A 17,685-nucleotide genomic window follows, 5' to 3' on the forward strand; every position below is an offset into this window, starting at 1 on the left:
AGGCCATTGCTAGTTTAACATCTAGTGATTGGGGAGGTTTTTTCATGCAACTGCTGCTAAGCACTGCACTGAAGCAAGACAGACACATCTGATCTCACTCATACAGGAGAAAAGAGCAGAGGTACTCCACTGAGATTTTCTGTAGGGGGTGGGGTGGGGGTGGGGGCAGGAAAGCAGCACTATGTGCTTTACATCAGTTTTGTAACTGATTATGTACCAAGCTCATCCCAGAAACAGGTTCTGATTGCTCCAGCTGAAGGTATTTGAAGATTTTGTTTCTTTTGCAAGGCACACAGAGATTGGTAAGAGCACCCCCATCCCAAAGAGCATCTGCAATTCAGAAAGGTAAGGAAAAGACATTAAAAGGCAAAAAGCAAAGAGGATAGAGAATACATCAGCTGAGCAGATTAGAAGACTCAATAAAGACGCCTATTGTTACCTACAGAAATACTCTACAGACCACAGGCTGAAAACCTTCTTAAACTAAGCAATCCATGAAAAATAGCAGAAAGCAGCAAGATTAAATTCATCTATGCCCCCCTATCTCCACTGGAAGATTTATAAAGGCCTGCAGATCAAGAGTGTGAGAACTGCTGCTGTAAGAAACCATGAGTCTTAATATTTTTGTTACTGTCTCCTTTGTTACCTGATTAGCTGAATCCTCTTTGCATCATCTTGCAGTTTTCACTCTTTGCTGTTAACCGTGGGATCTTTGGACTGTGGCGACTGCACAGCCGCAGATGCCCGGTCTTCAAGTCCTGCTGCACCGTGCCTTGAAGAAATAACTTGATCGTGCCAAGGGGCCAAGCGTTGGCCCCCCCGAGCAGAAGGCCAGCTGAGTAGTCACAGAGCATAGCTTTCAGAGGCGTCTGCATCACAACAGGGACCGAACTGATCTTGAACTTCAAACTAAGCAGAAAAGTAATCCCCTAAGCGGCAACTTTCCTGAATGCTGGCAGCTAGAAACTGCCAACCAGTAACGACAGTTGGCAGCTCCAGTCTGAACTGAGGTTTTTTTTTCCATTTAACTCTCCCATTCTCCCCAGTTCAGCCTGGGCAGCGGCACACAGATGTCCCCGCTGTTGTAAGACACAGCATTTTGCACAAGACTTTAGAACTCCCTCATGAACCATCTCTTCTTATTAAGGACAAACATTGCTAGTGCGGAATATCTTCCACTGAGGCAATCCTCAACTGCATGCTTATAGTCTTCTCCACCTGCTCCCACTCCATCAAATTAGCACGTTTTGGGCAGGGATTTTGTGTTCAAGTCTCCCACTTGTGGGAGGAGGAGGCTTGCTTTGGGGCAAGCTACCAGAGCCTTGCCCCTGTCACTCAGTCCCTGAGGAAATGCTACAACCTCAGGGTGAGGTTTCAGCAAAACAGTTTAGTCTGTAGTTTTACCAGCAGAAAGATACCTACCACTGCTGGAAAATCCCCTGCTTTTCTATCCCTTTCAGGACAGCAAATGTTTCCAGAGTTAAGGTTTCAAGTTCAACATGTTTACTGGAAACCTACATATGAATAAACAACCCATTTTGTGACAAACATTTATAAAATAAGTCTTCACATTTTGCAAAATAAGCCTGGCAACCTCTCAGTTTATAAAATAAAGAATATTATGCTGTGCCAATCTCCTCTAAGAACACAGTCTCGAGTACAGCATGTAGGCATGTGCTGCAAAGCAGCAGAATGGTGTTCAGGAAATCAGCTGGTGATTGAGCAAGGAAGCATGAGATGAGGACAAAAAGCATCTCCAACAGGAGCTGCGCAATAGGTTTGTGTTTCCTAGTCCATTTCCAGTCCTCTTTCTTTCACAGATGAGCCAAATGAATTACCACTGCACAACTATATGAACAGAGTAATTTGATAAGCCTGTATAATCAAGAAAAGGTACCAATTCCACAGGCATTTGCCTGATCTTATCCTGTGCCTAACAGGGTCTTCAGGACTTCAGTTTTGATGGTGCAAACTGAACTTTTATACACGTACCTGTATGTGGCCGTGCAAGGAATCTAACACTGATAAATACACACTTTATACAGATAGATATAAATGAAAAACAGCCCTTATGACAGATAACTGTAAGCCAAGCACTCATATTAAACCACAGAACAAAGTTTATTGGATCTCCTCAAATTCTTCATATAGTTTTGCTGCTAAACGGACACAACACACTGGCATATTGCCTTTAATCTTTATTTCAATCACAAGTCCAACTTGAAAGAACTGGTAACACATTTAATGGCATCTTCAATAAATAAAATGACAAAAAAAAATTCTAGTCTTTGCACAGACACATTACAATCCACTCCAAATTCAATATTGCCAAAATATTGTTTTTTTTCTAAAAACTTGCTCCAAAGGGTTTTTTTTTCTTTGTTTCAGCACTTAAATACACAGAAAAGTATATGAGAGAAAACAGATACTCTATTCCGACCAGAACGTGTAAAAACCAGTAACTTAGAAACAAAAGCTAATTAAATCTGTCTAATTAGATTAAAGAATCCTGTTTGAAGTATTTTTTGAAAAACCCTGATTCTAACCTTGATATCAAAACATGCAGTTTCGCTGGATCCTATCCTATGTCAGCATACTTCTACGATTAGAATTAAATTCCATGATTTTTTTTTTAAGGGGAAATTCATAAAGCAAAAGCATTAGCCTCCCACACTCACAAAAGTAATCATGGTCCATATATTCCACAGTAGTAAACAGCTATTTGTGCTCAGTTCATTGTCTGAACTCCAACCATACTGGAAAAGATACCGGAGTTCACCCTTTGTTTCTGTACCCATCTCTTCCCAGTCCAGCAGCCTCAAGAACCTCAGCAAGATGAGAATTTATGCAAATACAAATCTGCCTGCACAGATCACATTGCAGGATGAGGACCAACATGTCTGATTCTAATTAGAAGCTAGGCTTAATTTAAAGCTTTTCCTAAAAAAAGAGAGTCATCAATAAAGAAAAGCTGAACCCCAAAGATTTCCAAGTTGCAGTTCCCTGTAGTTTGCAAAATCTATTAGCATATCACAAACCAATTACAGTGTCAGTTAATGCAGGAACAACCACTCTATCACTAAAATTATTTAAAACACTCATCTTCATGCCTTCTGGTGCCTTCTTCAGTGAAAGCTTAGGGCATTCAAGGAATGCATGGTTGGGCCCCCACAGACCTATGCATACTTTACAGGGGAGAGAAAAGGTTACTTTAAACAAAAGGCAGAATTACACCACATCTGTGCAACACATTTAAACCAGTTTGTTTCAACTAATTATCTGCTTATCCCAACTATTGCTGCTGACTGTACTTGGCTAATTCAAGAGAACGTGATGAAGCAGGACCCAATTTGTTTAAGGGAATGGAACTTTTTTCTGCAGTTATCTTCCCCTCAGCTGACCACATCGTAATAAAAGTGCATAATTTACAATATTTTCAAACAAACGACTAATAAAATTATACAATTTTAGGGAAACAAATTCACTAGTTTACCCATCAAAATATTTCCCCAGGTAACAAACTTTAAAGCATTCAGTAACACAGTATTTCAATAATAATAATAACAACACAGAAAATCTCTTCCACTTATTACAAAAGACAGAACTGTTAGAAGATTTTGCTTATTATACACTGTTTAAGAGTTTTGCCACCTTGTGAGGACCATACTGTAATTAAGAATATAACTATAATTTAAAATAAATGAGTATGGAAATTCTGACCTGACTTTTAAATTATATTCTTAATCTTTTGCAGATGAAGACAAGGTAAAGCCCAGGGCCATGTCATCCATGTACTCAAGAACTTACAAGACAGTTTACATCCAGAGTCTTAAGAAAGCACCACTTTCCATAAAGTACTTTGTATGTCTATTGCTGAACAGCACATTAAATAGTTTTGTGAGAACTGCTAAAACATATTCTCATACTAACTGTAGCTCTGACTTACAAAATTCAGGTTTGGGGATAATAGGGAACATTGTGACAAAATTAGACTCTGAAAAAATATCTGCTAAATTTGGTCCAAGCATCCAAAAAACAAACAAGGGCACATGGGTCCCTCATTGCTCAATGCTGCTGTTTAGTTTATCCTTACAAAAAAAAAAAAAAAAAAAAAAAAAAAAAAGGTCTATGGCAATAAGGAATAAGAAGGGCTGCCCATGACAGGCACAGAACTGTGACAGAATAAATAGTCTCTTCAGAGAGATGTTTTAACTGTGGTTTTGCCATGTAAGTGAGCTTGTACTAATGGAGAACCCTGAAATTTGTATACTGTAGCCACAAGAAATGATTTCCTATTTAAAAAACAGATCCATTTGTAATTAACTGCTTTTCCAATCATCATTAGATATGTGAAAAAACAATAAAAAAATCTTTTAAAACAATTACAAAGAGTGGACTGCAGTAGCAGCTATTCAAGCAAGATTCAAGCACGAGTTTAAATGAACTTTCAAGCTGGGAATTAGCCTTCTTTGTCGAAAATTTGTACAACTTTTTCAAAAACCTAAAAAGAGAGAAGAGTATTAATTTCATGAAGCATTAGTCAAAGTTACTTCAAGTTAAACCAGCACACACAATAATTGACAGTATTCTAAGAAAAACCTCTATATTTTTTAGAACATTCACAGTAATTCTTTAATAGTGAAATTGGCATCAATTCTGGGAAACTGAGACAGAAGAGCAATACTACTTCATAAAAGCAAAAGCTCATGAAAGTGAAAAAGACAAGACACTGTTAAACACAGAAACACTGAAAATGTGTTTAGTCCAGCTCATGTTCAAGCAGAACTAATTGATTTCTTGAAGTGATTCATATCTTAATCAGTTCTTCAAGAGTCAAAATGAGAGTTCTACAACCTCCCTCAGTAATAGACATCAGTCCTTAATTAGCACACTAACCACACATATACACATCTCAGAAGAATGCCAAAAATATGTACCCTGTCACTGTCATCCCCATGGTTTTTTGGCTTATATACTTACTTCATCAACAGATTTAGAGGCATCCACTTTTCTGACTTTTCCCATTCTCTCATATAAGTCTATTATAGGCTTAGTAGACTGCAGATATGTATGAATTCTAGGAGAAAGCACAGGGGAAAAAAAAGCATTACGTAATAAAATATAAACAGAAGGGAACTGAAAAGTTTTGAAGATAGTACCTCTTTTCCAGACTCTCCCGATTATCATCACTCCTACCACTGCTCTTGCCTCTTTCAAGACAGCGGCCAATACATATCTACAAAAAACATCATAAGGATCATCACAACCAAGAACACAACATGCTATCTTGAAAGCCGGAACAAAACAAAAATCCTGAAAATCTAAATAGGCCTGATACACAAAATACTATCCAGATCTGGTGGATGTAACCAGAATTCACATGGAAAGTTAGATTCTTCCAGAGAAAAAGGCTTTACACTTCACCAGTTTTACATTTCATCAGTTTATTAAAATGGGGGGCTCTTAAAATGCAATTGGGGTCAGCACAAGTAAAAGCAACATCAAGCTCTGTGGTTTGACTGGGTCTCCAACTTGAGACATTTAAAGAATAAAATTACCTGATTTTCAAGGATGTGTTTAGACTTTCTAAAAAGCAGCATGTCAAATTAGACTACTAATATATGCCTGTACTGAAAGAAAGTCACTCTATGTTCTCCCAAGAATTTTGTAAGGCTACATACTAAGTTATTCTAAGTTAAAATGTTCTTACTTGACATTGCTATAATGAAGACTTAAAAATCGAAATCTAAGTAAAAACTGCAGAACTAACCATGGTTAAAAAGCTGCCCAATGAACTAAGTTTTGAAATGTGAAGTTAAGTAAGCAACACTGACACATGTACACTTCATGAATACATTTATTTGACTCATGCAAGAGGACAATGGTTAAAAATTATTTTTTCCTACAAAGTACACCCATAGTAAAAAAAATCCAGATCATGTAGGCATTGTTGCCTATTTTTAGATCTAGAAAAAAAATTAGAACCTCAAAATTCATACTCCAGCAAGTAAAAAAATTGATCTTATTTAAGTTTTTAAACAAAATAATCCTATGAGGAAAAAAAATAACCCCTCACTTGTTCGAGAATAAAAAATAATTGCAATTAAGTAAAAAAAAAGTAACAAAATTTCTCAGGAAATTGGGGAAAAGGGTAAAAGGAAGAAAGTCAGCTTAAGGAGCTGGGATTCTCATATCAGTTTTTATGCCTCAAGGGCACTGACATACTAAAAAGACAGCATATCATGGCACTTGTTAAATGAATATAATGTATCACTGTCAAAATGCCCTTGTAATCTAATGACTTGCTGAATAAAATGTTGATTACTGGCTATGCTATAGCACAGCTCATAACCATGACAATAAAGACTGCTGCTGCCAGCACTTTAGAATTAAAGCAGACATTGCTATCAAGTTTATTTTGGACTAAACAACAGTTACTAAGAGTAAACACAGTAGTGTTTTCTAAAGTTAACCAAATAATTTTGTATAACATAGTTAAAGTTTTCATAAATTTTCCCTAAGAATGCAATTGCCTGAAGCACTTCTTCAATATAATTTATTCGCACATGATTATACCAAGTGCCATTAGCTGCCTGCTATTTCAAAAACATGCAGTTTTTCATCTGCAAAAACAAGTTGCCAAAAAATCCTTGAAACTCACAGACCAAGTTTTCCTTCTGCTCTTATACTAGTCCATTCACTACCTGACGGAGTTTTATTGTTCTTCTTGAATGATTCTCACAATATAGCAAGAAAGGAAGTTACAGAATAACACGCTTTATTACCTCATTGTCACAATCAAAAAAAAGAACAAAAGAAACATCCGCCTTTCCATCCATAGTCTTATTCCAGCCTTGAAGATTATCTTCATTCCTAGGAAATCCATCAATCAAGAACTTGTTCTTCTGGGAATTTGCAGCCATTGTTTGATCCATAGCCTGATAAAAGAGAATTCAATTCATGATCTCCTGCACATACAACCATTTATCTACTTATTAAATTACCCCCAAAATGTTGACATGGTAAGTGGAGAGGCATTTATCTTAGGATTATTGCAGATTTACAAAATGTATTTTTGTTTCACCTTCAATACATGCTAATTAATTCACTGATGCACCAATACAGCCTTCTTTCAAACTGGATTCACTATTTCATAAAGCTCAAAATCTCCTAACACACAATTCCAGCTTTAAAGTTGATTTTCTACAAGATACTGGAAAGTGCTGTTACACAATAAGATGCCAAAACACCCCTGATCTAGACTTAATTCTAATGGAAAAACTCCAGATAAATCCAGTGCTATGAGCAACAGAAGCCTTTTGTCTTAAGAGAGATACTCTGGTTGTTTTCCTGGACTTCTAATGAGGATAAAGGCTGGAGCTTTTCCTTCCACAGGAACATCAGCAGGTGCTCTTCTCCTTCACCTAGCTATCTATTTTGATAAAACTTACAGAAACTCAGTACCTTTAAGACCTCTACCCTCCAGTCAAATATGACTGAGCTGACCAAGAGATCCAAAAGCTAGTTAAGGGAAATAAGAAATACAGAGTTTCACTGATTTCCCCGGAACTACTAATAAAATAAAATAAAAATAATCCATTCTCACAGATCCCCAGGTATCAGAGGCCATCACCTACTGCCCTCCAACCAGCCAGAAAGAAACAGGAGTAACTGCTAAGAGAAACCCAGCACATGATGCGCACCTACGTGTCTGCCATTTCATACTACTCACACCAGAGGAAAAGCAGTTCTTCCAGAATACGGCCACTGCTTTGTTGCTTAGTCTGCAAGAGTGAACCAGCAAGGAAATAGCCCTTTCCTTACCCTCTTCAGCAAGCTGATTGTTATTTCAACCGGTACAATTTCCCCCTCCTTAATGTAGTTCTCAATGAGTTCTCCATACTGTGAGCCTGGCCTTTTTCGTTCATCTCGAAGGAGGTCACCAGCAGAAAGGTGCGTGTAGCCGTATTTCTGAAACGTGCAAAACAAACAGGCATAGACTCCCTTCAATCAGTACATGTGCAAAGTTAACATCAGTCAATAGTGTGAATCATTTATCTTTGCAGTACAACAGAAAAATACAGGGAATAGCGTCTTGCTAGTGATGGATCTGTTCCATCTTCAGCGTGTAATCTGACAATATAGCATACTCTGTATGCAGAGAAAGCACAGCAGTAGAGATATTCTTGGGTAAAATGCTCAACAGGGCTTTGGTCAGGCATTGGTGTACTATTTTGTCATGTCTGGAAACAAGACCACCTCAAAGCCCCCAAGGCGCTTCCTGAAATGTTACACTGTGCAATGAGACATTTAACAATCACCAAATTAGATACAAGCTATACCCATCCTAATAGTTCAATTACTTAAAAATTGTAAGTGGTTATCTTATCTAGGTCAAGTCTTGATTTACAAAGTGAAAAAGCTGAAATAGTGCCTTTCCTTGCTATGTTTACACAATGGTTTTGTAATTTTATCTAATTACCTACTTAAAGAAAAGCACATGAGGTGATTCCAGGTCCTTTGAAGCTGGAGGAACATTTCAAGCACAGCACAAGTCAGAAATCCTTATGGTCCCATTGTGGCTCTGGCACCAACTTCCTCCTCTACCTTGGTCAAATCACTTATAACTCCGCATCTAACACTGCAGCTACACAACCAGTCCTACACAGGCACTCCTCCAAACCGAGCCCTGCATGCCTGCCCCTGCCACCTCCTTCCCTGGGATGAACATGACAAGCTTGGAGGGCAGCCCTTGGGGGAGACTAGTGCCTTCTCATAACGATGATGTGGCAGATGAAGGTCACCTGCCACACTGGTGCTACCCTATGTCATGCCATATACAGTAAATGGGAAGAGCGCGGAGAGATCAGGTCCAAATCTATCAATTTGATACCAGTATGCAGGAAGACAGCAAACGCCATTACTCTCTTCTTTCACCTCAAACTACATCTAAAAAAAGCTGCTAATGCCAAATACCAATGAAAACCATTTATTACAATTTGATTTCTCAGGCATTTACCATCATAAATAGACACCTAGTGCCAACATACAAATACACTCTTACCGAAGAGAAATGCGTTGTTATAAAGGAAATTTCAGAGCACAAAACAGTAATTTTCTCAGCTCATTTAACACCATAAGAAAACTAAGCAAGTGTACTATGCTCCTTGACCAAATATAGTCCATAAAAACAGGCAATAAAGACATCTCCTTGGTGATTACTTAAGCTAGCTATACATCCAAAACAGAGTATACCTATACATACTCATCTTAAAGTTTTTACACAAAACAAAAGCAGCAGCAAAAAACTTCAGGGTTATCAGCTTGGCTTCAGCAACATCTAAAGCAAATTTCAAAAAAAGGTGTCTGAGCAACATAATAATGTGACTACACACTTTTTAAGGCTGTGAACTCAGGATTTAAAAACTTGGCTACTGGACTAAGTACAACAGAAATATTACACAACCCACTAAGTGACTTTAAAAATATTTCAGTTGCTTTCCAATTTCACCCACAAAAGCGTGGAAAGTTAGTTCTGCCATAGTCATAATTTAAGAAGGGATATAATTACCTAAATCTCCAAAACTCTATGCAGCTGGCAGAAAAAAAAAAAAAAGGAAGCAAGATTTTGCTCTAAATAACTGTGAAGAAAAAGCTTCACAGACATCCTCTATAAGCTCACTGTACTACTGCTTTAATGTGCATTGCATTTGGATATGCCTATTTAATTGCAAATCTAAATATTAACTATGAACTACAGAAGCCATAAACTAGAATAAATCTTTCCTTATAAGCAAGAAACGTTACTCTGCTGAACCCTAAATTAAATGTAGTTCTTGCTAAAGTTGAAGAATGATGGTATTTTTAACATCAAGTTTCTACAAAAGAGAAAACAGGATGAAAATATAATCCTTTCAGTTTTAGAGGATTACCAAACCATTTAATTTTCCTTGGCATTTCCCTTTTCATGCATGAAAACAAAATTGAGTCAGACAATTTTTGGAATTCTCTGTCTTTCGCAACTGCAAACTAAAATAGTTTTTAACGGATGAACAGGAAAGTAAAAGATAAAAGTGTTTGAAAGTGCTCTTGTATAAATAGACTTGTTTTAGATGATAGTAAATTGTATTCTAGAGTAACCTTCAGAATGGATTAACCAAGCAATAAGAAAAACAAACCTCTCCTTCAGGGGCAAAACATCTATTTGTTAACTGTACTGAGTCAAGAGCCAAAGAAAATATGTCGGTTTAAACAATGCAAACAAGCACAGAGAAAGGCTTGGCTGCTGCTCCGTACTCGGAAGGCTTCAGAGATGCGGTGCTCACGATACTCTTGCCAGTTTTAATCAATGTGTACAGGGCACAAAGTTTTCCTTCATCTTAGGTGAAATAAACCCTCAGCAAGTGTCCTGAATTGGAGAAAATCATCACATCCCCAAAAGTTCACAAAAGAGACTGTGATGTAACTGCACAAAAACCGGGGCAAAACACTCTCGCATCTTGCCAAGGTTTGCATTGTGCCAGCATGGCTCTCCAGCAGTGCCAAATACGTCTTGATGCGATCCCCAGAATGTGCCTTATTGCAACTACTGCCTAATTCTTCTCCTCCAAAAGCAGAAAGGGAGCAGGACTGTGGCTGCCAAACAATGAAAAAGCAGTTTCTCCAGTTCTTGAAGGATGCATATGTGCTAGATTCATAATGTCCGACAAAGGAAAACTTGAAATAGAAACTAGGTTAAAAAATTTTTCTGAATACTCAGATGCCAAGCACTTAAAATCTGGACAGATTTTTAGATTACAGAGAAGAAAAAAGAAAATATAGAATTAACTATTCTAAAACTTATTTCAGAGATAATGTTTTCTGCTATGCTAGCGGACCGGTGTGCTGTTCTATAAGAAGAAAAAAAAGGTTAAATCAGTAAGTTGCTATTACAGAGTTCTCATTATTTTTAAAACTATTTTTAGATTTGGAGAACCATAATCCAAATCTCTTACAAAAATTAACTGTGAATGAAAAAGATAAAAATCAGCTGTCTTCAGCACCACTATAGACATTTTCCTCCTTTGCTTTCAAAAAAAACAAAACAAAACAAAAACCCAAACCACCCAACAAACCCAAAAAACACAGTGACATGGAAAGGCAAGCTCAAGTTTCACCAATCCCACCATAGAGGTGTTACTCAGAACAGCATTTAGCAGTACTCTATAGGGCAGAGCAAACCGTTGCTCACTTGTTTGTCTCACGGTGGTCCGGTAAATCAGTCCCCATTCAGCCGGACAAACTGGGATGTGCAAGCTGTACGCTCCACATCTCCAAATTACAACCAGGGAATGCAGCCTCCCTGGGATGCCCTTCTCTCCCCTGGCCTACAGCCACTGCTAGCTTTCTTCTGTCAGCCAGGATTTGCAACTTCCACTCCACAGACAGAGCATGCTTTGTTTTCAGTAAATACAATAAATAGATGAATACAACTGAAAATACATGAGTCATATCTGTGGCACACTCGAATAAGGCGGAGTCTGCCCTGGCAATCTTGAGGCAGTAAGAAAGGATCAGCGGTGTGCAGCAGCTGCTGCGGGGACTCCTTACACAGCCAGTTTTTGAGAGGCACAAGGTTTGTTTCCGATTCAGCCCTGTGTGGTCCAGCAACACATCTCTCCACCAAACACACAGCTTGAGACTTCCTTAAGTGAGCAGAAGCCAAGAAAAGGCAAGAGAAACGCAAATTACTACTTTGACCTTGACTCCTATCTTGGCTTATCATTGTTACTCTGAAAATGAAAGTCACAGGGCTTAAGATCTAAACAAATAAAATACAAACTTTTATTGCCCTAGTTCTGACCTGTCATATCTTGGACAACCTTAATAAACCACCAAAATGTGCTACATACACCATTCAGGAACTAGTTAAAATAAGACCAGAACCATGTAAAGCCTGCAGCCTTTGTATTTCATTTTTTTCAACCTAAAAAGCTTTTGTCTGTCCTATTCACAATTAGCACATGGAATTAAAACTTTGGGGTACAAACTACGATGCCGTAATAGACCTTCTGTCTGCTTATTCCAATAAAAAAAATTGAAGACATTTTCTTAGTTTGAAGCATGTTGTTGCCTCCGGGAGGAGGAAAAACAAACAAAAAACCACATTAACAAAACAAAATGCACAAAGCCCACTGACAGAGTCCCCAGGGAAGGGTGCGGGCACGAGCACCCCAGTGCTTCAGGAATGCCCAGCTCAATAAAAGGCACCCACTATGTTTGGAAAAGTCCAAAATTCAATGCCCAGTGTTCTGCAAAATGGAAGCGTACAGGGATAAATCTTTAGGGGATAGATTTAAATAATCACTCACCATGTTCAGAAGTTGAGTTTAAAGCAAACAATATTAAAAACGTTTTTATTTGAAGGAAGTTAACGCTGTCTCTCAGCGGACTTCCAGAAGACAATTAACACAACAGCAAAACCTAAATCCACTGCTACTTTCAGAGGAGTGTTTCTGATAAAATGAATTCTTCTTTGCATTGTTTTCTTCACCCTAGGAAATCTCCTTATCATATATCCCAAAGCAACTTAACAGCTTTTTCTTTTTCAATTTCGATATTAACTTATGCTGTTATAAAAGGATAAGGGTCAGCATCCCACCTTGTGGAATTAATTTTAGATCTAACCACAAACATACAGGATAGGGCTGTGGTGGAGGTGAATTATATTTTAGGTACACAGAGAGGGATGTCTTGCATACCCCACATCCCTAGAGAATCACCTTGCCAAAACAAACAAACAAAAAATACAACTGAAATCTTGCTTGGAATAAAGACAAATAATTTAGTTATTATTCTTCCCACCAACCAAAGAGCTTTGCATTTCAGGCAGAGATTGTAAGGATTTAAAATCTAAGCACATGAAAGTATATTTTGTGCAGATCTGAAGAACACTTTTTTTTTTCCCTTGACTTTACCATAACCATTTTATAAGCAAAGCTCAAAAGTCAGAAAAAAAACCCCCCACATTCATTTTGTCCTCAACACACATAATAATCTCACAGTCACAAAAGATACAAACACTGTGGAAAGCATGAAGGTTATTGCAAGAACCTGCATTCAAATGGCATCATTCAACTAACTACCTGCTCAAATATTCTGCCTCACATGACAGCTACGCAACAGTCCCAGACGATGGCAAGCTCCACCTAACAGAGCTGTGGAAGGTTTCAGGAGCTAATCTGCAGAGCTGGAAGGGAGAGGATAAGAACTTAAGAGGGAATTCTGCTTCATCCCTTCCTAAATAGGAGGAACTGGTCCGGAGCAGCAGTTCTGCTGCATTTGCATTTCAGTGACAAGTCTGTGAGCTCGTGGAACGTACACAAGTCTTCCCTCCGTATCAGAGAAAACCAGCCTGGTTTAACTGTCTCCTCCAACCTTATCTGCGAAGATAAAGAAACCTAATCGCTTACCTGCTGCTCCCTTTCGTACACTGTGTCAATACCCATTTCCGGTTGTTATTGTGTCGTCTTCCCTCAAATAATTTCTCCATTTTAGTCTAATTTTCGTATGAATACATGCCTTCTCCAGAATGAAGGACTCCAGCACACACATACTGAGCGGTTATGGTTTAGGCTAGTACTTAACAAATACACATTTCACCTACAACATGTGACAGCCATCTCCCTTTTCTGGGAATGGAAAGCATAGTCAGCAAAACAATCACCACACTTCTTTAAGAAATCATTCTTAAATAAAAATAATATGTTTACTCTATAAAACGCAGCTACCCTCGGTTTGTTAATAAAATAATTTAATGCTAAAATCATACAAGGTCTCACCTCAGCAAAGTGAGACTTCATCCACATGTGATGTGCTCTGTCCCAAATCTCTAGTATGAGTAGCAACTGAGAAGTATTTATAGCTCATACTGACTTTTTGTTCAGCACAAACTTCAGATTTACAGCAAGATACTGGGTCAGATTCATTCCAAATGTAAACTAATATTACTCAGTCCATTTACAACAAGGATGAATGAGGTTTCTTATTACTCAGCTACAGTCCCTTTTCTCTGTGGCAAGCTGCCAACAACATTTAAAATCCAAACAAAACCACACCTTTAACCTAAAGGCAGCATTGACTGCATACAGACCATTCAACCGCCTGCACCAGGGCTCTCTGCAGGGCTGCTAGGGGCCAGGCCAAGGATGTGCACTTAAAAAAGGTGCCGCTTTCCAGTACCTCTGCTGCATTTCATCCACACTTCCCTGTTCATATCCCCTTTTTCTCAAGTTTTCCAGCAGGCTCACATCAGTCCAACTCTCCCTTCAAATACCTCAGACTCACTCTCCCTTAAAGTTTAGCTAGTGGCTCCTGTAGAGGTGTCCAAGTGAGCAGGAAGGCCATCCATTGCAGTCAGCGGGTCCCAGCGCTTTCTACTGTGCGCCCACTGACTTCAATTAACTTCTTTCCATGCAGTGAACAAGATTAGCAGAATTAAAGCAAATTTACATTTATTAGTATCTGGACTTCCCTTTCCAGGCTTAGAAAGAAAATAAATACAGTACAAGCAAAGTTAACTTTCTTCTTTCATTTTTAGCTGCATCTACAATTTGAGTAGCAATGACTCATTTGAATTCATCCTAGTGAAGTGGTCTTTATCCAATTATATTAGCCTATCAAGCCAAAGGCACTTATATTTCTAAACATAGGCCAGTGGCCACACAAGGTACTTCAGCCCTGAGGCTACATTAATGGTTTGGTGAAAGCCATTAATGACAGCCTACAAGATTCCCCTACAGTTTAAGCTCATTTGTTTGCTATATGCCAGGGGCAGAATTTGACCTTACCAAAAAGGCTTTATGAGCGCTGTGAACCTTTCATTCCACTATTTAATTTAATGAATAAGGCAGTTTGACGGAAAGTCTGTAATTTGAGGTTAAAATCCTTCAGAACTAAAGTCATAACGGCATTTTTCAGTCTGGACCAAATTCGCATAACTTCGTTATACAACACTGAGCACTGGGATATAGTGGCTGCATGGATAAACTGTAACAGCGCTGCCAGGACATCACCAGAATAGACGACACACAAAACGTGCCTGTGCCAGGAGTTGCGGGTTTTTTTTTTTTCCCCACCAAAAGTTTCAGAAACATGGGCACTGCTACAGTTTTTAGTCATTTCTTTCAGTGTGGGTATGGATAAACTTTGATCCTACGTGGCTTTCAGTAAGAAAAATAAATACAACTGCTCAGGGGGAAAAAAAAAAAGGCAAAAAAAAAAAAAAGCTGTTTCAAATCCAACATACAGACATGTTTGGAAGCATTCTGCCTTAACTGCTTCTGTAATTATCCACCTGAATACAATGCAATTATGCCTGGGCTTTTTGTTTTTTAAAAGGACAGTACTACACCATGTAGCATTTATTACAGTTGCTTCTTAGATGCTTGTTCTATCTCAAATGGCTGTAAAAATGTATTTGGAAAACTGAAAGTGTGAAAAATATAGCAGAAAGTCTTCTCAACCTATTCTGTCAGTTTTAGGCTCTTTGCAAAAAGAGAACAAGGTTAACCACCTATGAGGTCAGGACATCCTTTGACCTCTATCGTATTCTGTCACAAAACAAAATTTTAGTTCTATTTTTAACATTTTACTTTCACAACGTACAGAGAAGGCACCAGGTCAGCAAGCCAACACCCTGCAATGTCTACTGTACCAGCTCTTACATTGCTGGGCCAGGCTTCCCAAGACACGGACCTTGACCCCACACATTCGAAGTGGATGTGTTCCCAACCACCATAAACCACCTCACCTCCACTCCCAGGCCACAAAACCGGCAGCCACGCAGTCACCTACGTGGCCACGCAGACGTGTCCAGAGCCACCCACGCAGGCTGGACTGCAAGCCCGGCCCGCCACCGCGCCACCGCCCGGGAACTTGCGCCGGGCCGCGGTCCCGCCCCTCCGCCCAGGCCACCGGCTGCTCCCGCCCGAACCGCTGCCCGTAACGCCACGCTGGGGCGGCCCCCAAGCCCCAAGCGGGTGTCCCGCTGCCCCCGGCGTGGGTGCCAGCGCAGGCGGACCCACCGGCGAAGTGGGATCCCGGGGGGCTGGGGGAAGAAGCCCCCTGACAGGGGCTGGAAGGGGGGCGGAGGGGCTGGAGCGGGAGCTGCCCCCACCGCTTCACCCGTTAGCGGGAAGGTGTGGGTCAGTTATTTTTGTTTCATCGCCTCCGAGGGGCGGGTGTAGACCGACAAGAGCCCAGACCGCAAGGGAGACGCGGCCCCGCCGCCGGGCTAAGGCGGACACGCTCCCCCAAGCGACCACCCCAAGGAGAGGCACGGACCCCGCCGGGGGGGACTACAACTCCCAGCGTGCTCCGCGGCCGCGCCCGCAGAGCCCCCCGCAGCCGGAGCCCCGCGGCACGCCGGAACGCGTAGTCTCGTACCCCGCCCCCCCCCCCCTCCCCCGGCGGGTCCGCCGCCCTCACCTCCACGATGCGAGCGCACTGCGTCCCCTTGCCCGCCCCGGGCCCGCCGAGGACGAAGACGACGACGGGCTTCATGAGGAGAAGGAGACGGCGGCGGCGGAGGAGCAGCAGGACAGCGGCGGCGGGGCGGCGGCCAGGCGGCGGCCGTGGAGCGGGCGGGGGGCGGCGGGCACCGAGGCCAGGGCTGGGGCTGAGGCAGAGCCGCTGCCGCGCACCCGCTGCTGAGCTGTCCCCGCCGAGGGAAAGTGCTTCCGGGTCCCCGGCGGCGCGCGCTGACCGGGAGGGGCGGGGCGGGCACGTGCGCGCAGGGCTGGCAGCTGCGGCGCTCCCACCCGCTGCGCGCCGGGCGGTGCGGCCGCCCCCGGCCCCCCGCAGCCTGCGACGCCCTCTCCGCCCCGTCCGGTGCTCAACGCGAAACGCAGCGTCCTCCGGGAAACACCCGCCCTGAGCAGCGTGCGGCCGCTGGGATCGGGGAGAAGCGGCCGGGCCGTACCGCTGCTGCGGGGGCCGCCTCAGTGAGGGGCGTGCCCCAGCCCCGACCGGCGACCGAGCCCCGACGGTTGTCACAAGCGTGTGCCCGGCTGCAGGCCCTAACTGAGCCGCGGGCGGCTGACAGCCCGGGACACCCGGCTAGGAAAGGCCAAGGCCGGAGCGAGGCTCCAGCAGGACCGGGCAGGCGGGACGGTTGTGGCGGTTTGTTTTGAAACGCCGGCCCGGCCCGGCGACGGTGGCGCCCGGAGGTGGTGGCGCCGCGCGCTGCTATGGCAACCGCGCCGCACTGCGCCTGCGCGCTCCCCGCCCTCCCGCTGACCGTTTATCAGACCGCTGGTGTTTTTAAATCCCCTGCGCGCGCGCTGGCGGTTGGTTCCCCGGGGTGCGCTTTGATTGGTCGAGCGACCTGTTCGCTACCGCGTGCCGATTGGGTCGGAGCGGGCAGTGGGGGCGGGAGGGCGGCCGGTTTTGCCTTCTGATTGGCTGGCGGCCTTGGCGGCGGGGAACGAAGGGTCGTTCGTGGTCTGAGGAAGGCGCCGGAGCGGGGCGGGACGGGTCCGGTCCAGCCGCGGACGCAGCGGCGGGAGGCGAGGCGGTTCCTGGTGCTTCCCTGCAGGGAGTGCGGCCGTTGTTAGGCCTTGGGGAGGGGGCGTCACTGGCCGCTCTCCTCCTGCCTCACGGGAGGCTGGCAGGCCCCCGCTGGCGCCTGGCTGAGGGAGGGGCTGT

At 42.3% G+C, this 17,685-nt stretch overlaps 1 protein-coding gene across 2 annotated transcripts; it reads right to left on the reverse strand.

Annotated features, from left to right (window-relative positions):
• Positions 1-2,176: 2,176 nt before the first annotated feature.
• CMPK1 (cytidine/uridine monophosphate kinase 1) lies at positions 2,177-16,548 on the reverse strand. 2 transcript variants are annotated; one of them, XM_075710476.1, is made up of 6 exons: positions 16,468-16,548; positions 7,825-7,971; positions 6,786-6,938; positions 5,160-5,236; positions 4,981-5,077; positions 2,177-4,501 (listed from the first exon to the last, which is right to left on the reverse strand). In XM_075710476.1, the coding sequence occupies exons 1-6, from the start codon at positions 16,540-16,542 to the stop codon at positions 4,460-4,462; spliced, it is 591 nt and encodes a 196-aa protein (XP_075566591.1). In that variant the 5' UTR covers positions 16,543-16,548; the 3' UTR covers positions 2,177-4,459. The 2 variants fall into 2 exon arrangements, with proteins under 2 accessions (XP_075566591.1, XP_075566593.1); XM_075710478.1 differs by lacking the exon at positions 7,825-7,971.
• Positions 16,549-17,685: the final 1,137 nt, after the last annotated feature.

This window comes from Pelecanus crispus, chromosome 5 (assembly GCF_030463565.1).
Source record: "Pelecanus crispus isolate bPelCri1 chromosome 5, bPelCri1.pri, whole genome shotgun sequence".
Taxonomy (NCBI): Eukaryota; Metazoa; Chordata; class Aves; order Pelecaniformes; family Pelecanidae; genus Pelecanus; species Pelecanus crispus.